The 25517-nt window shown below is 32.1% G+C and overlaps 2 protein-coding genes across 2 annotated transcripts in view; both read left to right on the top strand.

The window, feature by feature from the left end:
• The first annotated feature begins 17313 nt into the window (after positions 1 to 17313).
• LOC107860821 (glycerophosphodiester phosphodiesterase GDPD1, chloroplastic) lies at positions 17314 to 20239 on the top strand. The gene is made up of 6 exons (XM_016706313.2): positions 17314 to 18035; positions 18128 to 18309; positions 18853 to 18912; positions 18997 to 19374; positions 19456 to 19652; positions 19731 to 20239. The coding sequence occupies exons 1-6, from the start codon at positions 17936 to 17938 to the stop codon at positions 19954 to 19956; spliced, it is 1143 nt and encodes a 380-aa protein (XP_016561799.1). The 5' UTR covers positions 17314 to 17935; the 3' UTR covers positions 19957 to 20239.
• A 3998-nt stretch (positions 20240 to 24237) lies between these two features.
• LOC107860820 (uncharacterized protein At2g33490) overlaps positions 24238 to 25517 on the top strand; it is a 9262-nt gene continuing 7982 nt past the window's right edge. Inside the window, exons 1-3 of the mRNA XM_016706312.2 lie at positions 24238 to 24732; positions 24887 to 24959; positions 25166 to 25240. Of these exons, the coding sequence (XP_016561798.2) occupies positions 24631 to 24732; positions 24887 to 24959; positions 25166 to 25240 (250 nt within the window). The 5' untranslated portion in view covers positions 24238 to 24630. The remainder of the gene's footprint in view (positions 24733 to 24886; positions 24960 to 25165; positions 25241 to 25517) is intronic.

Below are 25517 nucleotides of genomic sequence, written 5' to 3'. Positions count from 1 at the left end.
TTATAATTTTTTTTTTAAGTGTTGCTGATCAGTACGCATAAATTACTTCCCCAATCCCCTTTTATTTAAGATTAGTATATGGACATAAGCCCGTCCTTTTCCCTTTTTAATTAGTAAATGGATTGGCCCACTTTCTCTTTATCTTTTAGTTGTACAACTAGAATTAACATGATATGTGATATTACATTCTCCCCACTTTAAGAATTCGATCTCCAAATTTAGAACAAGTGCATTCCTGAAAACTAAAACAAGTGAGGGTACTTGAGTTTCATATCCTTTTTTGACTTCTAAGTAACTTCACCAGTGGTATGGTTCTTCCATAAGACCTTCACGGATGCAAACTCTTTTGAACGTAATCTTCTTATTTGTTTATCAATAATCGCCACTGATTCCTCTTCATATGTTAAGTTATCATCAAGTTGAAAGGTTGGTGCTTCGAGCACGCGAGAAGCATCTAATATACACTTACTTAGTATAGAGACGTGAAACACTGGATGAATGAAGGACATCTCAGAAGGGAGTGCCAGACGATATGCCACTCCTCCTATACGCCCAAGTATATCATAAGGTTCTACATAAGTGTTAATATTTGTGTTGTTTTAAGTAATTTTGTGGTTATGAATATTTATTTTTATTGATTTAAAATAAACAAATGTTTGAGAGTTGGTGAATTTTTTTTTTCAATTAATATGACTAAACACGTATATATTGTTGCAAAAAATAACATCATACACCAGAAATGCACAGTAATGTGCAGTAGTTGCAACTTGGTATGCAGGTGCTTGAATCAATAACAAACAATGTGTTATTTTCATGGTATTTTCAATAGCAAAATAACGAATACTATGTGAGGACATCGAATACTATGTCATCAAAACAACGATTCTTCATAATTGTATTGTGGTGTATGAAAGCTAGAAAAACAATGAAAAAAATTAGTCCTAGCACGTTAGATAGTGATAGATATTATATATCCTAGTTTTCCTATTAGCTTACAATCTGTAAAATCATATTTTGATACATGTAAAGTTCAAAGATAGAGATAAAGGAGAAATAAGCAGGTAGGCCACTTATGCATTGTATGTAAACCATGTTGAATCAGACGTATAAAACACAAGAATATAGAAAATTGCTAACATTTTATGAATTAATTAAAAGCTAATATTCAGAGCATGACCTTGTGCTCCATTTTTTCCAAATATTCATCAAGAAACACCATGTATCAAGTTGAATGCAACAAATGCAATTCTGTACCACCTATTTTTGTACCAACTATTTTTTTTTCTCAAATATTCATCAAGAAACATCATGTATATAGCTGAATGCAACAAATGCAAGTATCAAATTGGGTTGAAAATTATATAATCTACAAAAACTAATACAAGCACAAGAACTTCCCCAACTAAAAACATTGTTGCTTTACTTCATCACATCAATAAAGTTCAACCAAAAGAAATCAAAAATCAATATAGAGTAACCAAAAAAACTTTGGGTATCCTGATAACAATTAGAAAAGTTCCTACTACCTTCAAATATCAAAACAACCGTAAAAAAATACAAAAACTAAATAAGAACAACTATTGTTATAGTATTTTGTGACTGGTATTATCGTATCCTTGAACTTCTAAACTGCTCCCTACATCTTTTGAAACCACCATGCTTGCTAGTAAGATTTTCAGTTACTTCACTTTACTGATTGCTCCATCATTTTGCTTTCGTCTGGCATAATTTCATGAGGGTACCTCTCAGGTAAGAAAATTCAGGATTGCTCTTCTCTTTACTGAATACGAAGCTTTTAAGATGAAGGAGAATGAAGCTTTGCATGAAATGATCACTGTTGAAGAACAAGTCGAAAAGGTGTCGAGGGTGCTACCAAAATCAAAATGGAATATTAAAGTGACTGCTATTAGGGAGGCAAATAAGGATCTCGCAGATATGACACTAGATGAACTAGTAGGGAATCTGAGAACTTATGAAATGGAAATTGATGGAACTAAAGAGCTAGCAGTCCCTGAGGATACCTTAGCTCTGAAGACATGTGACAGTTATGAAGAAATTGAACTTGATGAAAAACAAGTTGCCTTTATAACTAAGAACTTCAGCACATTCTTCAAAAAGAAGAAGGGAACAGGTAGCAAGAAATGGTCCAATGACAATCCAAATGGATGCTACAAGTGTGCTAAGATTGATCATAAAATTTGGGATTGTCCTGTCTCAGAAATAGAATAGAGAAAGGAAAGGGCTGAAAAGGAATTAAAAGAAAAAAAAACTAAAAGAGGAAAAAATATGCAATGGTAGCATCTTGGGGATCTGACTCAGATGATGACGAAGTTGATGAAACAACACTCATGGCTCTTAGAGATTCAGACTTTGAGAAAGAAGATGATGCATCTGAGATAAGTATACTAGAACTTAAAGAAAAGTTGCATTTGTTTTCTAAAACAAAACTTATTTCCTTAATGAGTGCTCTAATTGATGATTTCCAAGAATTAACTTCTGATAGGGATGAGTTATTCAGCAATCTTGCAAGTCTCGAGTTTGATTTTATTGATCTAGAAACTTGTAAGAACATTGTTGAAAAGGAAAAATGCAATCTTAAGGAACAGGTTAGCAGACTTGATTCATCAAACCTGACCCTCAAATCTGAAATCTTGAAACTGATTCTTTCTAAAAAGGAAAAAAAGGTCAAAAGTGAGGAACAAGAAAAAATTGAGTTAGAATTGACTAGGATTAAACATGAATACTTTTGTGAAAAAAAAAAAGGTTAGTCAATTGAGTCAAGAAGTTTCTAAATTGAAACTTAATCTTGAAAGAGCTAATAGATTGACACATTATTCAAGAATTATTCATAAGTTAGGTCAAAGAACTCACAATAAAAAGGTTGGGTTGAGCTTTTATAAAAGTTCTAATGCTATTAAAGATCTGTGTTATATTTGTGGTAACCAAGAGCATCCAACCACTGAATGTCCAGTTGCAGCAAAAAGCAAATAAAAAAGCATAAGTTTAGCAAAAAAATCTGATTCCATGTTAGCACAAGCTAACAAGTAGGTCAAATTTGGTCAGAGAAACAGGTCACATAACCTGTTGCCTTGATGGGCTAGAAGGAACCTCATACATCTTTTTTTCTCATAAGAAAGGATCCAAACTTGTCTGGGTGTCTAAAGTTAACTCCTAATTTGTTTTGCAGGTGAGAGTGAAAGGAGGCAAGAAAAATTTGTACATGGATAAATCTTTCTCAAGGTATAAGACTGGAAGGAAAAAAGGTTTCTTTCACTCACCACATTTAAAGGGGGAATGGATCTTTTGGAGATAACGAAAAAAAAAGGATGACTATGAAACTGATGAGCATGCACAGGAACATATTGTACCACCTGGTTCAACTGTTGTACAGACCAATGGCATATTGATAGGGGGAACAACAAATCAAGAAATTGATGCATCGATAACACCAACACAAGCTAATGATAATTTTGTTGGTAATTCATAAGAATTGGTGTTGTCACAAGAATCTTAAGATATCTCATGGAAATCAATAGTTTAATACTATAGTATTCAAATTAAAGTAATTTCACTCTTGAGGGCTATAAAATGTTGACTATGTGAGTTACTTAATTGACTGGAAAAGCACCAAAGACACTAAGTAGAGAGCGTTTTGAAAGGAATAGGTTAGACTTGGGGATGATTAAAATTGCATGAACTCCCCTCAATGATTGACTAGAATAATTTCTTCTTAATCTTATTAGCTAAAATGTTATTCGACTCAGTCTTGCACATTTAGTTGTGTGTCCCAATTTCATATTTTTGACTCTTCTAACCTAATTTTGTATTAGATTGTGCAAAAAAATAGGTACAAGTAAGCAATTGTGACCACAAAGTTCTTCTTATCAGGTATGTTCTACACTGACATAATTATAGCCTGTCTAAGTTGAAAAAGTTGAGCACACCTGTTCAATTCATCATATTTCATCCTATCCTCCTCCTATAATGTTGACGAATTGGTTGACCAAACTTTCTTTGATTCTCTCCAAATGGTTGTGCACAAATGTGTTAATTCTGCACCAGAAATTTCTTCTTCTCTATCAACTAAAATATCAGTTTTTGTACTATGAATTTATCAAACTTTATCATCAATCACATGCAGCATATGTTTCTGAAGAATGAAAAGGGACATATTTTCCCTTTTAATTCCTAATAGGTTATTTTTAGGACTTATCAGTCCTGGTTCAGGTTTGACTTAAAAAGCAACAATAGATGTTCTTTAACAGATGAATCATGTTGCTCTACCTGTTTCAATAAGGAGGACTAACACTCATTTAAAAAAAATTAAAAAGAAAATTGATTTAGCTGGAAAAAAACTGAACTAGAAGCTGCACAAGACAATCATGAAGTGGAATAAGAGGTCCTTAAGGCTAGGATCATCACTTTGAAGCTTGACCTTGATTGATAGAGGTATGAAAATGTTGAAATCATTCGTCAATTGATACAGTTGATATCACCTATTTCATCTTCCTCATCAGCTCCTCACTATTTGTATCCTTAGCTATGTCCCACTTTTATACAGTATTTTTTTATTGCTCAGTTGTTTTGTTTTGTTCAGTACTTAGCTTAGGTTTAATGTGGAACATGCTCTGTCAGTTAAATGGAGTGTTTATCTTTCCTAAATTGACTCATATTTTTGCTCTCTTTAATACATTACTATATTGGCTAAAGTCTTTGTCTGATTGTTTTGGTGATAGCCCCAATGACCATGAATAGCATAACTAATCACTTTAGCTAGTATAAGATTACGTTGAAATGATTTTTCGATGATGCCAAAAGGGGGAAGATAAAAGGGTTGTGCAATGTTTATAACCCATTGACTAACATTTTTCATTCTAGTATTTTATACTTTAGTGCCTACAGGTGAAGATGGTTGAATGCACAAAGACAAGAGGTTTGTCGTCATCAACATGGGGGAATTTGTTGGGTGCTATGTAGTTTTTATGATTGACAAACTAACACATGAATGAAACATGTTACTTGAGCTGGTCCACACATAGGAACACATATTTCCAGTTTCACTGATAGATGCAGACAAGATTGCTTAAAGATAGGAACGAATAAGCAGACGTAATTCTGATATACTCAAGTTACTGATCATTTGGGGAATATAACAAGTTGAATTTGATTCAAACACTTAATAATAAGGGAAAACAAGTTGAGTTGAAAAAGGAGTCCTACATGAAGAAGGAGTATCTTGAAGAGTCCTATGTGTAGGAGGAGAAAGATTCTAATAAATTAACATGTGCTGCTTTAAAGAGTTGAAGTTTGACTACAACACTAAGGAGACAAGAGCTGGAATTAAAGAAGGAGTCTTACTTGAAGTAGAACTTTATGTAATGAGAGTTATGATTAAAGGAGGAGTTTGAAATAAAGAATGACTCTTTGAAGCGTTGTAAAGATGCATCAGTCAGAATAACTTACGCACTTACAAAGCAGAAAAGCACAATCGATAGATTAACTTCACGAAGTGCTACTCAATCACTGAAGAAATAAAATTGAAGATCCTGACCCTAAGTATAGAGTCCAGCTAAGAGTTTTAGCATTGATTTTTAGAGTTGCTCATTGTGTTTGAACTATTGATGTAATATTAGTTTCAGTATGTTATAAACTGAACTAGGAGCTAGTCTTCGAGTTGGGAAAAACTCAGAGACTTTAGGAACGCATACCTTGTGAGGTGTGTGTGTAGTTAGGAATTAGAGTTTATAATTCCTAGTCGTTGAGTTAAAGGATTTAGAGTTTATAATTCCTATTTGTTGGTTACAAGAGTTTTGTAATCAGTCGTTGTTGAGGCTCAGAGTTATTTAGCAAAGTTGGGGTTAAATCCTGTAGAGGTGCAGGTCTTGGTATTTTCCACATAAAAATCGTTGTGTTCTTTACTTTCTGTTTTACTGCTTCCTTGGAACACGTCAGGCAACCCGTTCCATTGATAGGCAACATTTAGGCGAAAATAAGATAATCAGCAGGGCACGAATTCTTAACAAAGCTCTTTTTTATTCTCTTTTTTGATAGATTTTTAGCTTATTATTTCATTTGCTTAAATTTGTTTGTTTGATTTTGACTTGTCAAGAAATTCAAAAAAGCAAAGGAGTCTTTTGAATCTTGTAGTATTCTTTTATCTTGTGTTCTCAAAAATGCCTTTAGTTGATGGGTTTTTAGCTTATAACTCCTTCCGTTTCAATTTATTTGTGTGTGTTTTAACTTGACATGAAGTCTAAGTAGGTAAAGTAACACTTTAGAATTGTGTAAATGTCATCGTTAAATCTTGTGTCGTTAATTATGCCATTTGGAAATGTAAACACCTAATTTTTGACCAAAACCTAATGTTTTACGTCATTTTTAGTGTTTAATATATATATGTATTTTATTTTTAGGTCTAAGTTAGATATTTCAATTTTATCTTAGTTTAACAAAGTTTGTTTTAAAAATTTTGAAAACTACAAAAATAAAGTCACATTTTAAATAAGTTTCATTTTTAGTTTTTATTTATTTATTTATTTATTTTTAAAAAAAAAAAATTGTTTCTTCTTTCAATTTTAATAAAGAATGGTGTGATATTTCTTAATCATATTCCCAAGACTAGTTATTAGCTTATGTTATACTTTATTAGTTTTTAAGTATTTTTATCTTATTATTAATAATAGTAATAATAATTAAAAAATAATAATAAATAAATAAATTAAAAAAAAAAAAACCTAAACTACCCAAACCACCCACAATTCCCCACTCCTAATTGGCCTCTCCCACTCTCCCACACACACACACACGACACATGCACTAATACACTACATGCACACATGCACACATACTACCTATATATAATATACTACATGCACACATGCACTAAGACACTACAATATACATTTTTAAACACACACACACACGGACAACAAAAGATTGAAAATAGCAAAAAAAAAAAACAGAAAAGAAAGAAAAAAGGGGTGTGAATCAAACGAGAGGAAAAGAGACTATAAGTTGAGTTTCAGGTTTCCCGTTTGAGTTTTTGGTTCAGCGTAAAAGCTTTCTCGCTTAGTTTAATTCGTCACACAGGTTCTTATTCAATTTTGTATTATGTTCTTTTTTATATAAGTTTTCTTACGAATCAAAGCATGAATAAAGTTATTTCAACGGCTTCTTATATTATTTAGTATGCTTAATTTATTATTTTATGTAGTTCATGTTCTATGTCTTTTATTTGTAATTTGTTTGTTGGTCTCAAAATAATGTCAATTAAATTGATTTTAAATTTTAAGTGAGATAATTTTTTAAGTTTTAAATTAATTAGTTGGTGTTGAAAGTTAGAAGTAAATAATAATATTGTAAAATAAAATTGTATAATTAAATTTAGTTAGATTTTGTTATGTTATTAAATATATATGCTAAAAATAAAACTGTGTAATGATAAAGTTTTCTACACACATCGTTCTTAACAATAATGAGTATGATTTTGCTTTGGAGGTTGGAATTAGCAGTTATTATTTGTGTTTATAAGTTGTTTGAATAATAAAAGAGTATAATAGTGCATAAGTTTGTTCATACAATGTTGCTTTATTTTATTTATTTATTTTTCTCGTAAGTTTATAAAGAATTCGGATTTCGTTTTATAGTTGATTGACGTTAAGCAAATGTAAGAGTTTTTTTTTGTTTCGTAGAAAAAAAAATATAATAATAATAATAAAGTTGCTTTGATCACTGTTTCATGCAACGTTAATTTACTCAACATGGATGATTAAGGGTTTCGTCACATGTCCATTTTCTTTTAGTTGATATGGAACCATGCTTTTCAATTTGTTTTATACTCTTATTAGGTCTTTTTGTTGGAAAGCTTTTTCTAGATTATATTAAAATCACAAATTAGTTTTTGACGTGAGATAAAATAGAATGGGTTGCGGGATTTATTCAAGACCCATCGTGTGAAAAGACAAGAGGAAAAAAATTCATTGTAAGGGAGTGAATTCATAAAAAATGGATTAAATTCTTAACCTCTAAATAAATTAAGTTTTAATTTACAAGTGAAAGTTAACGATGAAGTTGGAAAGCCCTGCTACCGACCATTCGTTATAATAAATTAACCTACCGTTTAAAGCCGATTGAATTGGGTTGGAAAGGTTTTAAACCCATTAGGTGCTTATTTAGATTAGAAAATAGGGACGACTCATAAATGCCATAAAGGCGCGAGAAACGTGCCAAACATTGTGGTGAGGCCGAAAAGTACTGCTATCGGTAAGCCGCACGTCAATAGAACAAATAATTTTGAAATAAATTAAAAGCGGGAGGCAAACAACTTTTAGGTTGACAAACATTATAAATCCAAAAAAAAAAAAAAGGGGTTTAATTTAAGCCGGACGTAAGTCATTAAAGCAACCGTGCTAGAACCACGGGACTCGAGGGGTGCCTAACACCTTCCCCTCGGTCAACAGAATTCCTTATCCGGATTTCTAGTTCGCAGATCGGAAAAATAAAAATTAAAGAGTCATTTTCTTTTTGAATAGGGATTCAATAAGGTGACTTGGGACACCCAAACTCAATTCCAAGTGGCGACTCTGTAAATAAAATAATCCCTTTTCAAAACGTCACTTTAATTGGAAAGATCCATTTTCTCTAAAACCAACTCCCTAGCGGGGATCGGACGCGGTGAAAAACAGGGGGTGTGACAGGAAAGACAAAAGTTAAAGAGTTGTTAGAAACAGACAAGAGTCAAATATGGATCATAATTTGATGTCTCTTAGTAATGCAGTTCTAGCTTTGTTCTTTGTTATGGTCTTTGATTGTTTTTTATATTGTTCTTTGTCAATTTGATATGATAAATTTCAACTTGGGTGAATCTTTTTATCGGTTAGATTTACTCTACATGAATTTGAGACAAACAAATTAAAACTGACCAAGTATATATTTTTATCTCATTTGTAATTATGGATCATATGTTGATTTCTTTGTAATGCAGTATGTTTGTTCTCTGTTATAGTCTTTGATTGTTTTTTATATTGATCTTTGTCAAATTTATATGAAAAAATTCAGATTGGATGACCCTTTTTATTGGTTATATTTACTCTATTAAAAATGAGACAAATTATGTGTCTTTGATAAATTTGAATATTTGTTAAGAGTTAAATATAAGTTACAACAACATGTTCGGTGTAACTCAGCAAGTAGTATATGGAGATGTTACTTCTACTTTTTGATTTTTGTAGTCGAGTTAATTATTGGATGGATAGATATGGAATCGTTTTTCCTTTTACAGTGATTTAGATCATGTGATTCACTTTCGCATATTTATGTGTGTGTCTGTCTCTCTCTGTATCTGGATCTCCTTCTCTATATTCTATTATATGTACCTGAGTCTCTAATTCTGTGTTTCTACAATATAATGTATTTTTGATGCAACTTGGCTTCACATCAAAATTATCGCTAAAGAATAATAGGATCCTTAGCTTTTTGTAATGTTTCAGGAATAACTTAGTATGTAGATTGTGCTGAAGAAAATATTTGTTGACTCTATATTGAAATATAAAATCAGAAAGAATTGGACGTGTCCCTATTTATTTGCAAGCCACGTACTAATCAAAAAGTGCTTTATCTATCCAAAGCATAAACTAAGTTGATAGCTTTAGATGTTAGAGACTGCTACTGATCGATGGATTGAAAAGACGACCTTTTTAATATTTTCACTTAGGGTCAAAAACGACGTTTTAATTTTTATTTTGCAAGACACTCCCGCAAGTCGCCGTTTTGATCAACTATATCTTATTTACAGTTTTTCATTTAATAAATATAAGCTTTAGTTAGGTGATAGTACTATTGTTTATGCAGAACAAACAAAGAAAAATTCTATTCATTCTTAAGGTGCGATTTTCTTTAGTGTTTAATTAATTCTTTAGACATTTATAATGCACGTACAAAGTGTTTACTGGGGCTAGAGTTTGTAGGTGGACTTGGGTTAGTAGAGGGTTATGATATGATTAAGAAATTGAGGAAATAGTTAGATCTTGAATGTAGTGAGTTAGATGAATGACCGCATTCAGATGTTGGACAGTAAAGAAATAAATGGCTGATGATTTTTGAACTATATATTTTGACATTAAAAATAATGCTGTAGTTGTTATTAGTCGTTTATGGCAAATTAAACAGTTATATCAAGTGTGTGTGTGTGAGATTTTACGGTGGAATGTGCTATTTTCATATCCAAAAAACTTTCAAAATATTAAGAATAAATTTAGCTGATTTTGGAGTTTAAACATTAGGAGAATAATTAAATAGCAGTCGGACGATGAAGGAATAAATTATACTAAATGATTGATGTTTTCCGAACTATTTTAACATAACAAACAGATGTTGATTATCTGAATTATTCCTAGTTTATTTGAATATATATATATATATATATATATATATATATTCGTTTATGGCAAAACCTCCATATGAAATAAAAGTGTAAATGAATTTGATACTAAAAACAACAACCAGGTAGGTCTAAGGCCTCATATATACAATGTAAATAAGAGTCGAGACAATACAATGTACAAAACGGTAGTAGCGTTAATGGAAATGGTATTGATTTTGTATTTCTACAATATGTTATCGTAATATATTTTTATTGTAACAATTGCTTCGCTTTGGGTTATTATGTTCGCATGAATTCATTGTGCTTATAGATAAATGGGTCTTTTGATTTTTCTTTTCAATTTTGTATATGTGTTCAAGGAATAAAGAAGAAAGTTTTTTTTTGATTCTCTTTTCCATAAGAAGATGATCAGTATGCTTATGAGTTTTTTTCATCCTTGAAGCTTTTTCAATCTCTTTTCATAAGTGATTTATCTCTTCTTAATACATTTCCTTTTTCTGTTCAAACTTTCATCCAAGTATGATCTTTTTGTTTTTTTTAAAGAAAATTAAGGATGCACCGATCTAGACATCCAACCGAATTAAGTTAGATGAACATTAATCATATTTGTTCAATAAGTAAATTGATTTCTTCGATAGTTTAACATGCATCTCAATATTTATACAAGTTATCCTATTTTAGGAGTATTTTTCTAATTGATCAGCATGACAAAAAATATTAATTGATTCTCCTTCCATATATTTTAGGAGTCACATATATTTTAGGAATCTAGTTAATATAATAAAAATAATTAAAGAAAATAGTGAAAAATCAGTTTTGACAAAAAGTTTAAATCACTTTTCTAAGGGTGTTCAAACTTTTAATATGTTATAGATATAGATTATAGATATAGATTTGTTGCTTAAATATTCATTATATCTTTTACTCAATATTTAAAAAAAATCTTTACTGCCACAAATATATATTAAAAAAATTTCCTAAATATTTTTGTTTTTTTAAAGTTCATCATATAGTTTAATAAGTATATTTAAAAAAGATATAACGAATTGATAATGGATATTTAAGGAATAAATATAATTAAATATATGAAAGTAGATAATGGATATTATTTACACTTTTAAGTTTTCTTTCTGCTAAATTTTAGTCTATAATCACTAACGCGGATAACAAATTAAAGTCCTCCTACCTACTAGGACTGACATACTCACTCCTACTATCCTTCTACCCTAATCCACTTTCTCAACACCTTTTTATCTAGGATCATGTCATTGGTAAACTGGAGATGCTCTATGACATATCTAATCACCTCTTCTTGCCTCGTCTGAATCCATCTCTAGCCAACATCTCACACCTCTATGTTGGGGCATTCGTGCCCTTCCTCATCACATATCCAAACCATCTCAACCTCTTTTTCCTCATCTTGGCTTTCATAGAAGTCACTCCCACGTTATTCCGAATAACCTTATTTCCAATCTTATCTTTTCTAATACGCCCACACATCCACCTAAATACTCTCATCTACCTTTATCTTTTATCTTTTGGATGTAAGACTTCTTGACAAGTCAACACTCCGCATTATACAATAAAATCGATCTAACCACTATTTTGTAGAACATGCCTTTAAGTTTAAGTTGTAATTTTTCATCACATAAGAATTCGGAAGCGAGCCTCCATTTCATTCACCCTATCCCAATCCATGAGTGACATCCTCATCAATCTCTTCATTCCCCTGAGTCATAGACTCCTGATACTTAAAACTATCACTATTTTGAATGGAATGAATATCAAGTTTTACAATTACATCGGACTAATGTGGCACCTCATTGAACTTACACTCTAAATATTTTGTCTTGAACCTATTCAACCTGAACCCCTTAGACTCTAAGGTTTACCTCTAAACCTCTAACTTAGCATTAACTCCACCACGGGTCTCATCAATCAAAACTACATCATCCACAAAAGCAAACAGTAAGGTACCTCACCTTGAATTCAGCATGTCAAAACATCCATCACCAAGGTAAATAGAAACGGGCTAAGAGTCAATTCTAGATGTAGCCCCATCAAGACGAAAAAGTGCCCTGAGTGCCCTCCCACAATCTTAACCTGAGTCTTGGATCCGTCGGACATATCTTTAATCTCCCTAACATACATCATAGGTACACCTCTAGCCTCCAAGCACCTCCATAGGATTTCTCTAGGAAATCTATCATAGGCCTTCTTTAAACCGACAAACACCACGTGCAGGTCTTTTTTTCTCTCTCTCTACATTGCTTCACTAGTCTCCTGACGGCATGAATAACTTCAGTAGTCGAGCGTCCTGACATAAATCCGAACCGATTCTCAAAAATAGTAACAATCCCTCGTAACCTCAACTCTACCACCTTCTCCCAAGTCTTCATAATATGACTCAACAACTTGATGCCCCGATAATTATTGCAACCCTGAATGTCACCCTTATTTTTATAAAACGAAATCATCGTACTCCACCTTCAAACTTCAGGCATTTTCACTATCGAGTCAGCTACTTCAATATAACGGTGCCTGCCTGCATTAAAGTAACACACCGGTGGCGGTGGAATGATCTGGGATTTGAGCAATCTCCATCTTATCAGTCAAAATGGGTATATATATATAATATCACATCATCCATTCGAAAGCACCAACTTTTGGACGACCCATGACCTCTTTAATTTCACCAAATTATGTAATATTGACATTAATAAATCATTAACAAAGGACCACTTGTTTGTCTCTTCTGCTGTGTTTGATAGGAAAATAATTTTTTCTCTCAATGTTTGATTATTTAAAATTTTATGATTCTATTTATTGTAGAAATTTTTAGTAAATGATGAAATGTTTAAATTACTTTTCAAAAATCTTTCACACTTTATTATATAGTTATTTCAAGTGATTGATGGATTGTCATTTTAGCGTTTGCCATGTAGTATCTTTTTCTCTTGCCGTCAGGGGCGAAAGATATGCATCAATTTGAATACAATTTTTTTTTTCTGTGTTTAAAATTTTTCCTTGATTTTAAAGTCAAATTTTTATAATATCATTGATTACATTTTTATTACGTACTGAAAACTTTTTAAAAATTGGTACTTCTTACATTTTTCTTATTTTAACGTTTTTATATTTATTTTTAGATTTTTCAAATTTTCTTAAAATCAAATTTAGTTGATTTAGAATTCTTAAACTAATGAAAAAGTATTAGTTGTCATTAATTCTGATGACTTCTAATATGAAAATATTTTACCGTAAATATATTAAATTAATTTTCAACTCTTAAATATTAGAAATAATAGTGAAAAATGATTTTATTAAAGCAAAGACTTTTAATAAAGGATAAAAAGTTCAAATAATATTTTAATGTCCAATGGATTATTTTTAATAGATTATAAATATAGATTAAAATACAGATTATAGATTATAAATATAAATAGATATAGATTATAGATATATGTATAGATATAGATAAGTTGTTTCTATTTTTATTTTTTTTCCATGTTTGGTAAAAAAGTTGAAAATAATATTCCAAAGTGGATGAATGATAGGAGTGTTGACAAAGTGGGGAGGAGATAAATTATATAGCTTACTTTTACTATTTTTATTAGAAAAGTTATTACTTTAAATTACATTTTTAATGTATTTATCTTTTTTAGAAATTTTAACCAATCAAAAATTGAAAAATCCCCCACACCAAGCACACCCTTCATCTAATAAAGTATTGACAGATTTGGCGATTTACCCTGCGAAGATGTTTACGGCCAGCAGAAATGACAATTTATTATAACCTATAAGAAAGGAGCATTTTTAGGTTTCACGAAAATGTTCTCTTGACACGCAAGTATAGAAAGAAAGAAAAAATCAAAATCCCACTTGCTTTTCTTTTATTAGTAAAAAACAAATTCAATTTTTATTTCTGCCGAACAAAAAGTGAAGATGAGAAATCAGTGCATGATGCCATAAATAGTCTCTTGACATATTTGTTTCTCCCCCGTCTCATTTTATTGAGAAAAAATCAGCACAAAGTTTTTCAATAATATTGTCAAATATGGAACGGAATCGGAGTTTAAAAGGCAAGTTTTTTTAGTTAAAATTTCAAAAGGGCATCCCAATACTGAAAAATTCTAAAACAGATAAGGTAAACAAGTGTTTACCTTGTCTATTAAAAAGTTAACACCGTAAATATAAATGTTAGAATGTAAGGTAAAATAGTGAGTCTATGTCCCTTACCTTATTAATTTTCTTTTATATACTACCCATTCATTTTATTTTTTCACTTCATTCTATCATCTATATTAGTTGTGTTTCTTTTTGCTCAAAGTTTACTTTATCAAAAAAAATTCCACTTTAAGGTATACTACTTTAATCACCTTTTTATTTAACATTTTTCAATACTTAACAAACAAGTATGCAATATAATATTATTATTCATTTTTGTAGTTTAGTAATTTGTCAAATATTGTTGTTATCATATTCACTTATTACGTCTAAACCTACGTTAAGTTAGAATTGTCATGCATGTGTAAAAAATTTGCCCTTTAACTATATGCTTCAAACTAATTTTAATCTTCTTTCTGTATAGATATGAAATACTATCAACACTTTATGCATTCAGAACCATCACAGTATGACGTCCATGCCACGCAAAATAAGCATCGATTTGAGTATTTGGAAGGGCACATTAAAAAAGAGAAAAAGCATGTTTGATAGTATGAAGCGATGATAATGATTTTTGACAACATGTTAAAAATCATCCGTTTCATCCTCGTTTCTTAATTATTTTAATATTTGTGATTTTAGAGGCATTATAGATGTTGGATTCGTTCCCTGCGATATTTCCCGTATTACTGCACTTGTTGAAAGGTGGCGACCAGAAATGCATACCTTTTATCTGAGAACGGGTGAAGCGACTATAACCTTACAAGATATGAAACTCATGTTTTGATTGTTCGTAGATGGAACTCTCATTCTTCATCCAGGTGCTGCTCAGATATTTTCTATTAACAGGCAACAAATGTTTGCCGAATTAACAGGATGGATATCTGATCTAGAATTTTTTCAAGGAAATAAATTTTTTTTAATGAGATTAGAGGAATATATGAAAAATCTAAATGAAATAATAAATGAAACTGAGGAGGAAGAGGTGCAAGAAAAAGTTAGATTGTACCTTTTTTGGTTGTGCGGCGGAACAATATTTTTCGATAAATCTGAAAATAAATTTAGTACTGATTTTTTGATTGATATGCTTGACTTACCCGCAATGTCAACACAGACTTGGGGAACCGCTACGCTATCGTACCTCTATTTTGTTTGTGTCGTGCGTCGATGAAGAAGTCACATTGTATTAGTGGTTTGTTTCGTTATTACAGGTATGTAAATTATATAAATATTTTTTCTATTTTGAATTACTTAATTTATTGTGATGATAACTATTGTTGATTATATATTTTTTTTAGGTATGGGCATGGAAGCATATTGTCCCATTGCAACCACTTCCGCTGCTTTCGAGCGAGGAAAATTCGAAGGTCCTGACCGCACACACACGTAAATGATCTCGTGGTAGAACTCATCAAAATGAGGCTTGTAGTATGCTTGTCATAATAAGAGATGTATTAGACAACCTTACTGCGAAGCAATTACTTTTTATATTATCATGTCATTGTTTTATCAGTGGAAGTAAAAATAAAAACTGCGTAATAGATAAAGTAAACTCACTATTTAACCTTATAAGGTAAATTCACCATTGTACCTTACATTCTAACGTTTCTTTTTAATAGACAAGGGAAACATCCCTTTTAAAATTATTTAGTATTGGGTGGCCTTTTAAAATTTTAACTAAAAAAATTTATCTTTTAAGCTCCGAACTCTAATTTTTTGCAGATATGCTAGGTACATCATCTTTGTGCAAGATATTTGGTGTGTTACTAAAAATTTATGCGCGATGAAGTGTTCGTTGCTATTATCTTACAACTCAAACCATGTACCTTTTTCCGGTAACCTAATTACTCTATTTCACAAACCTAACGTGTGTCTAGTCAGTTTCAACTTTTAAAAATCCAACTCCTCTACTCCGTCCAAATTTAAGGTATATATATATATTTATATTGGAGAAAAATTAGTCATGATTTGTTTGATATAATCATTGATAAATAAAAAACTTCAATACAAGTAATAATAGAGCAGCGACCAAATAACTCGTGACATATGGTGAGAAGTGAGATGCTGCCAACCATATTGTACTCACATTTCCTAGTTGCAATATTTTTGGCTTTTTGTTGATTATAATAATAGTAATAATGTACGGTGGCGGATTTAGGATTTTTATTCAAGGGATTCGATATATAAAAAGTAAGCGTATAAAAAATTATATTATAAAAATAAAATAAATATCTGTTAAACTTTAACCTTTCTTATCATGCCCTTTTAACATTTCTTCTCAGCTTTACTTTGTGAGCCCTTCTTACAAAATATTATACTTTTTTCTTAGTTTTATTTTGCAGTTTTATTTTATTTTTAATTTTTCTTTTTCAAATTAAACCTCTACAAATAAAAAAAATAAGGTTCTTAGAAATGTGTAAGCATTGAATTATTATATTATAATATATGGATCCACCTCACGTCTAACCTAACGGAATAATAATAACAATTAAAAGAAAAAAATGAATGGAATAGTGCTTCAATTGGGCACCAGATTCCAATAAATGTGTACTAGCTACTACTAGTTGTTGATTTAAAAGGATAAAAAGGGCAGCCAGAATTCTATCCATACATGTCACCACCTCGTGGCTACACCTCAATAATTCCACTCCCTTCTACATCATTTGCAAATTGCAATACATCATAGTAATGACATTCAAATTTTTTCACGTAAGGTGACTAGAAATTTAGAAAGACCTCAACCTACTAGTAATATTCAACATTGTCAATATCATTACTCAACACAATTACCTACTTAAAAACTTTTCCGAGCCCAATTATTGTGCCGCGGCTGATGCATACATACCCACAAACTGAATACTATGTCTGGAAATAATTAAAAATTATTACTAGTAATTAAAATGTAAATATAAGAAGTTAGTTGTAGAAGATATTGCTTTAAATTTAGGGATTTCAGTAATTAAGTCAGCTTTTGCCCTCCTTTTCTAATATTGGTACATTTGTTTGGTAGTATAATAAATAACTAATATGTAGCCTAGTGTGTTTTAATTATATGTTTTTTGTTCTTAATGTATGTATTGAAGAGGAAAGAAAATAATTTAAAAAAAAAAAAAAAAAAGGAAGGTAAAGTAAAAGGAGATGGAGTACGCGTCTGATTAACGTGGGGAGGATTAGGAATATCCAAAGGCATAACGCCATTGCGGATTGCGAATATTCTTTACTGGCTATGGAGATCCCCCCCGCCCCCTTCCAACAACAACCTCCTTAAATACCTACCATTCTTACTTGCCCCTTCATTCAACACATCTATCGATTTTCTTCTTTCTTTGTCCAAATTCTCCTCCCGTTTTCTCTCCTGTTTATTACTACATTATTTGTATTATAACAATGGCTCTTAAGGCCGTTCATGTTACCGATGTTCCCTATCTAGATCAAGTCCCTGACAAAGCTTCTCTAGCTTTATATTCCGCTCGCTTCTCCTCTCAAGGTTCGTTTCTGTCTATTTTCTTGTATGTTTAATTCGTAATAGGATTTTGATTCAACTTTTCTTTTTTTTTTTTTTTTTTTTGGATTTGGCAGGGGTTGAAATCGGAAGAACATCGTTCAAGCCGTCGAATTTTTTAGTGGTTGGCCACAGAGGGAACGGGATGAATTCGTTGCAGTCGACTGACCGCAGAATGAAGGCTCTTAAAGAAAATTCCATTCTTTCTTTCAATGCAGCTGCGAATTACCCCATCGATTTCATTGAATTTGACGTTCAGGTACCCTACTTTCCCGACATGGTGGGTTTCCCGGTGAAAAGACGTGACCCGAATAAAAGTTTTGTTTCCTACGGACTTCCGCATACCATATTTGTCTTTTCTTCCTATCCACGCTGTAACCAATCGAAAATTAACAAACTTATTATGGACCTAATAACAAATTTTTATAAAGTTTATTTATTTTAGCCCCTTGGGAAATTACTGATGTAGCTGGGACAATTTCTTATATTCCATAGTAAATCCTAAAGCCTGGATCTTGCCCAAATAAATTCTGTGGATTAAAAAAATATTATGATAGTTTGTTGAGCCAGCTGATTGTTTCCGTGTTCAACCCCCAAAAAAAATAAAAAATTATTGCGGTAAACTGATACTGATTGATCTCTCTTCTTCTTCTTCTTCTTCTTTTTCCTGTGCTGTCTTTTGGGATTGCAAATTAATAGATGTGTAAAGAGTCTTTACTCTTGCATGAAAAAAGTTGCTGGAGAGTAAAGAGCTATTCGGCTTTGACGGGAAAGTAAAAGAAGTATATGTCATTTTTTGTAGGTGACCAAGGATGATTGCCCAGTCATTTTTCACGACGACTTCATCCTCACTCAAGATAATGTAAGCTCTCTGATGATTTTGTTTTTCCTTTTATGTACATTGTTCTTGATTCTCATGGACTGGAATGTTGTAATTTCTTCGCAGGGTACAATTTACGAGAGGAGGATTACTGAACTGTCGCTTGCTGAATTTCTTAGCTACGGACCCCAAAGAGAAGAGGGTCTCGCTGGTAAACCTTTAATGAGGAAAACAAAAGATGGAAAGATTGTTAGCTGGACTGTGGAAATCGATGATTCAGCGTGTACCTTAAAAGAAGCTTTTGAGAAAGTGAATCCATCTATTGGTTTCAACATCGAGCTCAAATTTGATGACCACATTGTTTATCAACAAGACTGCCTCCTCCGCGTTCTTCAAGCCGTTTTACATGTTGTCTTAGAATATGCCAAAGGCAGACCAATTATTTTCTCAAGTTTCCAGCCTGATGCCGCTCTCCTTGTCAAGAAACTCCAGAGTGCTTACCCCGTACGTTTCCATTTTTGGACACTATCAATCTTTTAATTACCTCAACAAGTGATTTTGACTTTTGGCATTGCAATGTTGCAGGTATTTTTCCTCACAAATGGAGGTACAGAGATTTACTATGATGTTAGAAGGAACTCGTTGGAAGAGGCCAGTAAACTGTGCTTAGAGGGTGGTCTGGAAGGGATTGTTTCAGAGGTGAGAGGCATCTTTAGGAATCCAGGAGCAGTTAACAAGATCAAAGAGTCTAAGCTCTCCCTCCTGACCTATGGCAAATTGAAGTAAGTGCGCGCGGGGGGTCAAATGTTGTTTCTGAATTAATTTGTCTATACTAATACTACTATCTATCTGTGTCTCAGTAATGTGCCTGAAGCTGTGTATATGCAACATTTGATGGGAATTGATGGAGTGATAGTGGATTTTGTTGAAGAAGTAACAGAGGCTGTTTGTAAGCTAGTGAAGAAGCCAGAAGAGGTTGAAGATGAGATGCTGTTGCAAGGGGAGGAAAAAGTTCAAAATAGACCTCAATTCTCACAGAGGGAATTGTCTTTTCTGCTCAAGCTTATCCCTGAATTGATACAATAACAGCAATGCCTCTTTTCTTGACTGTAGATAGTTTTTTTTCATGCCCGAATGAGTGTACGCTTCTTATTTTTAACCCCTTTTCACTGGGATTGTCATATACTTGTATTAGTGTAGAAACATAGATAGAGGACCGACCAGAGATATATAAAAAGGCAAAGGTTATCTTCTTCTGTCGTTTTTTCTGGTCATATTGGCTACTCAGTAATCGTGAGCCAACTTATCTTTGAACCAGAGATAAATAAGGCAAAGGTTCCATATATATACTAAATATTTTCATGTGCTACTCTGCCATCTCCATTACTATTACAAGAAGGATAGTCTTCTTTGATCAGAGCATGTGAACCAACGAACACTCGGGTGTTCAATTTAGATGGATTAATGCAAATTGAGTAAATGAATAAAAGTGTACTCCATAAAACAAAAGCGGGAAAGAAATAAATCTAGAGCGGCAACCTGAAAAAACAAATTCGACAAGTAGACGTGGCTCTTCGCTAATGCTTCCAATTGCTTTTTATCTCTTCTTCTTCTTTTGTTGGAATTTTAAATGTGTTATAAGAAATATATACTAATTAACTTGATAACGTGAAGAGAGCAAGAACGGCTTTTTTTTTTTTTTTTTTGTTGTTGTTGTTGTTAGAAGGAGAGCAAGGAAATTATTCTACTAATTGCAACTCAACCAATCACAAAACATTCTATGGTAATTCAAAGGCTATTTCCGTGTGTCCTTCTTGCATAAGCACTAGAAAACCCTTGGTTTGTTATTTTAGTGATTTGTTCAAATGGTTGAATTAAACTTTCTATCTATATATGTGAATTGTATCTTCTATCGACTTGAATTATAATTAAAAAAAAGAGAAAAAGATTATTAAATTTATTTTATGGCAAGGTAAGCTCCCTAGTTATCACACTTTTAAAGGGAGCGAGGGGGGCTAAAAATTGTATCTCATATTCATTATGTTTGATTTTAGTTGTTATTATTTTTCTAATTAAATTTTTTATTTTTATTTGTCATTTTTAAAAAATTAAGAAAAGATAAAAACAAAATTATATTTTATTAATTACTTATTCTCAAATAAAATTTCCAATACCTGTTGGTTATTAATAAAGATTAATTAATAGATACAATATGATAAAGTGATTCTTATTTTTTTTAATGGGGGTTAGATGTCAAAAAGTCAAAGAGAGGGAGTATACAATAAGCTGTATTAGTGGTGAGTTTCAAATTTGTATTAATGAGTTGAAAGATTTTCAAGTCGAATTCACAATGGGTGTAATTATTGGTTAAATATGATATGAGTGTTTTAAAGGCAAAGCAACTGCGACGTCGTGCCAAAAGCGGAGTAGAAAGTCAAATATGAATGTAAAGAGAATAATAATAATATTGTTCTAGACTCGAGGTGGAGTCTCATTGGTACATCAGCGGTGTAATTGCCTTGTTGCTTCTTGTAACGCCCATTTACTTTACTACAAATAATAAAAGGCGCAATTCTGTACTACTAGATGGCTGGCACAGAATATTATCATTACTATGATAATAGAGCATCTAATATGTAAAAACTCGTTATTTCTTGTTATACTTCCATATTATAATATGCATACTCTGGATGTTAAGCTATTAATAATGTTAAAGACTGAGTTTATTGTTGTTGTGATTTTGATTTTCGATAATATCACATTATGAACTAATTTTTGAAGCTGAGTTAAGTTTAAGATTAATGTCTGTTGTTCAACCCAATTCAAGATGATTATTGTAGATTTAAAAAAAAGATAAATATCGAATCACCCGTAAACTTGTAGTCAAAACTTACTTTAAACCCTAAACTTGTATGATAATTATTTACACCCCTTAACAACTTTCAAGTAAATTAATTTCAACCTCAAAATCAAAATCTCACTCTCACAACAGAGAGTACACTACACACGCGCCATGTCATCACCAAATTAGTGTCACGTCAGTGCCATGTCATTGCCACGTGAGAAATTATAATTTTTTAAAATAAAAATAATCCCCCCACACACTTTTTATATATTTTTGTAAAAAAGAAATATATATATAAATAAAATAGACACTCCCTCGTTCTTCCTCTTCACAGCCCCCCACCTCCTATCATCCCTGCTTTTCCAGCCCTTTCCCCCCTCCCCCGCTCCTCCAGCCCCTTCAACCATTGATGATAATGATCCTCCTGAGCCAATCAAGGAAAAATTCATTTCAACCATTGATGATGATCCTCTGGAACCAATCAAGAAAAAATTAAAACAAGTTTACTTTCTAGTTCCAAGAATTAAACTACACTCATCAAATTCACTATCTCTTCCAGAGAAAAACTTGCACTAAAATTTCAATTGAAAAAGCTCAATTTAACTTCCACCAATTACTCAAATTCAACCAAAATCACTTTTCCTACAATTAAAAAATCCTCCCCAGATCTATCCCAAATCAGCTCTTCTTTGCCAAAGAATAAAACACACCACTACATAAAGAAACGGGATGGAGGTTCAAAGTAGATGAAAAAACGGGGTGTTGCGGGGTGGGGGTAGGGGAAGGGGGTATTAGAAAGAAGATGAAGTTGGATTTTTGTTTTATTTTTTAATTTTATATATATATATATATATATATATATATATATAAAGAGGGCACTTTTTTTTTAAAAAAAAAAAACTTACGCATTTTTCTTTTTTTTTCCACGTCAGTCGTAAGGGCTGAAATTAATTCACTTAAAAGTTGTTAAGGAGGATAAATAATTGTCATATGAATTTAGGATTTAAAGTAAGTTTTGACTATAAGTTTAGGGTGATTCGATGTATTATCTCATTTAAAAAATTAAGACGTGTGATGCAATATTGCAATTTGAGTTGGGTGACCTCTTTCCCAGTTCACTTTATGTAATTGTGAAAATTAAGTAGAAAACTATAGCAATTCACAAGAAGCCCAGGCCCAAATAACGTGCTTGGATCCGATTTCACATTGAGCCTGCTAATTCACTAACTATAGCAATTCCCATTTCCCATTTTCCTTTGCATGTTTGGGTCTTTAAGATATTGTACTTGTCCACCTACACTGTATTCTTTCTCAATCATACTCAATATATTATTATTATTGTATATTGTGTTTCACAACATAACTTTCTTCCTTTCTCGATAAATTAATTGCCACATTTATTTACTATGACACTCCAATCATGCAATAGGAGTATTTTGATATAACCTCTTTCATGCTAAATTGTTCTTATTTAGAATGATTTCTTCCATCGAAAAAAAAGAAGAGAGAAATAATTATTTATTGTACCACATTTTATTACAAGTAAAGCCGTTTGAATGTGAAAATTTTGGGAAGCAAGTATCTACATATTGAAAAGATCACAAAATAAAACTACCTCATTAGAAGAGTTGAGGTCGAGAGATAGCTATCTCGATCAAGCTTCATTGTTTGTCGTTACTGAACTTTTTTATTTTAATCTTTGACATTTGAATTATTAAGTTTGTTTATTTTTTAGGTCACACATTTTATCATCAAGTTTTTTTCCTTTAACAGTCATTTAAGGAGTTTTGATATTTTCGAACGATTGAGATCTTATGATAAAACTTTAATATCATTAAGATTTAGATGTATATTGAAATATTTCAACAAAAATGACATGTAATTCATCACTACTCCATTCATTTTCACCGTTAACCACCACTGTTGTCACCTACCATTATCAACCATCACCACCTCCTAGCTACAATCACCATCCTCGTACTCATAACCACACAAGACGATTGCCACCGCCATTAGCCATCCTTTATAGCCATCGACACAAACCACCAATCACGACACCACCATTAACTATCACTATCGTTCGCAATAAGTATTAGCTTCTATCTCGAACAACAGTCACTGTCAATCACTCCTATCAACCGCCTTCGCAAATAACTATTTACTATCAAGAACTTCGATCACTACTCAACACAATCCTCAATCAACACCCTCAATTACTTTCGTTGGGCATTAATTGTCACATATAATATATTCGAATTATTTCAATGGAAAAACAAATCATCTTCATTATTAGGTATTCAAATCTTGATAGTATAATGTTTTAATATTAAAATGTATAGTAGATATCTAAAGTCTAATATACATATTACTAATATTTATATGCATCTTAAAAGAAAACAAATGATGGGAGAGAGTTGTTGTTGAATTTTACAGTCCAATGACTCAAGGTGGAGGGTACAAACGTCATAATAATATTTTCACTTGTTAATAAAAGAGGAGAGTTATAGTTAATTAAGTAGAAGGGGGGAAAAGGAAAAGGGTAATGTAATTAAGGGAGAGAGAGAAAATGGGTCAAAGGTAGAGACGTGTTAAGGAAGAGAGAGAGGTGGGGAGGGAGTTGCCTTTCTGACTTGGGCGCATGACATTAGAATTTTCTTCTTCCAACAATTACTACTGCCGCACTACTACTTTCTTCTTTTTTAATTATATACTTTTATTTCAATAATAAAATCTAGTAAAAGAATTTCTTCGGCCTCCGGCAGGCAATATACTGCAGCAGCCTAGAGAGAGAGAGAGAGAGAGAGAGAGAGAGTGTGTGTGTTTGTGTGCGAGAGAGAGAAGGAGAAGGAGAAGGAGAAGGAGAAGGAGAAGGAGAAGGAGAGAGAGATCAGTCAGTAGTAAATCTGCAGGAAGAGATGAAGTCGTCTTTGGGGAAGCTGAAGAAATTTGCACTGCACAAGGACAAGAAGGATCAACAGATTCTCTTGCATTTGGATGGCCTCTCTCACGCTTCTCAGGTTTCCTCCCTATTATTACAATTAGGGTTTCCGATTCCTCTTTCCAACCCCCCGCCCTAATATTCAAATCTGATTTATCATCAACTACCTAACCTATTCATTCATTTTCTAACTCTCTTCTATTTCGTTTCGTTTCGTTTCCCCCTTTTTACAGGATATGAAAGACATGAGAGAATGCTATGACAGCTTACTATCTGCAGCAGCAGCTGCCGCTAATAGTGCTTATGGTATTCATTTATTTACTATAATACAAATGTTAGATTAGATGATCCTGAAACGAAAAATCGTCATAAGTAACATTACTATTGAAATTGGTTGTGTCAAAGCATCCAAAGTTCACTTCCCTATTTGTGAAAAAGACATTTATCAATTGTTTGATAACAACAAGCGTCCCATATTTAGTGATGATCAATTTGCTGGTTTCCTTTTGCAGAATTTTCAGAATCCTTGATGGAAATGGGAACCTGCTTATTGGAGAAAATTGCATTGAATGGTGATGGAGAAAGTGGTAAGTGAACCAATGTTTACATCTCCTTCGTATAGTTATATAGTGATTTTCATTAGTGGGTTCTGCCTGGACAGCTAATCTGGGATCATTTCTACTGCTTAAATAAAGTTATCAGCATAACCAGTAGTTCTGTGCATAGCGTATTTGAGCATTGACATCTTTACATTATGTGTACTTAGATGTTTCCAGTTCTTATAAATTGCTTGAGAAGTTGGAAAAGAAAAATTTAAGGCACCAGTTTTAGTTAATTCTTTGGAACTTTTCAGTTAAAAAAGAA

Source organism: Capsicum annuum, chromosome 2 (assembly GCF_002878395.1).
Source record: "Capsicum annuum cultivar UCD-10X-F1 chromosome 2, UCD10Xv1.1, whole genome shotgun sequence".
Lineage (NCBI taxonomy): Eukaryota > Viridiplantae > Streptophyta > Magnoliopsida > Solanales > Solanaceae > Capsicum > Capsicum annuum.
This window is presented reverse-complemented; position numbering and strand designations above follow the sequence as displayed.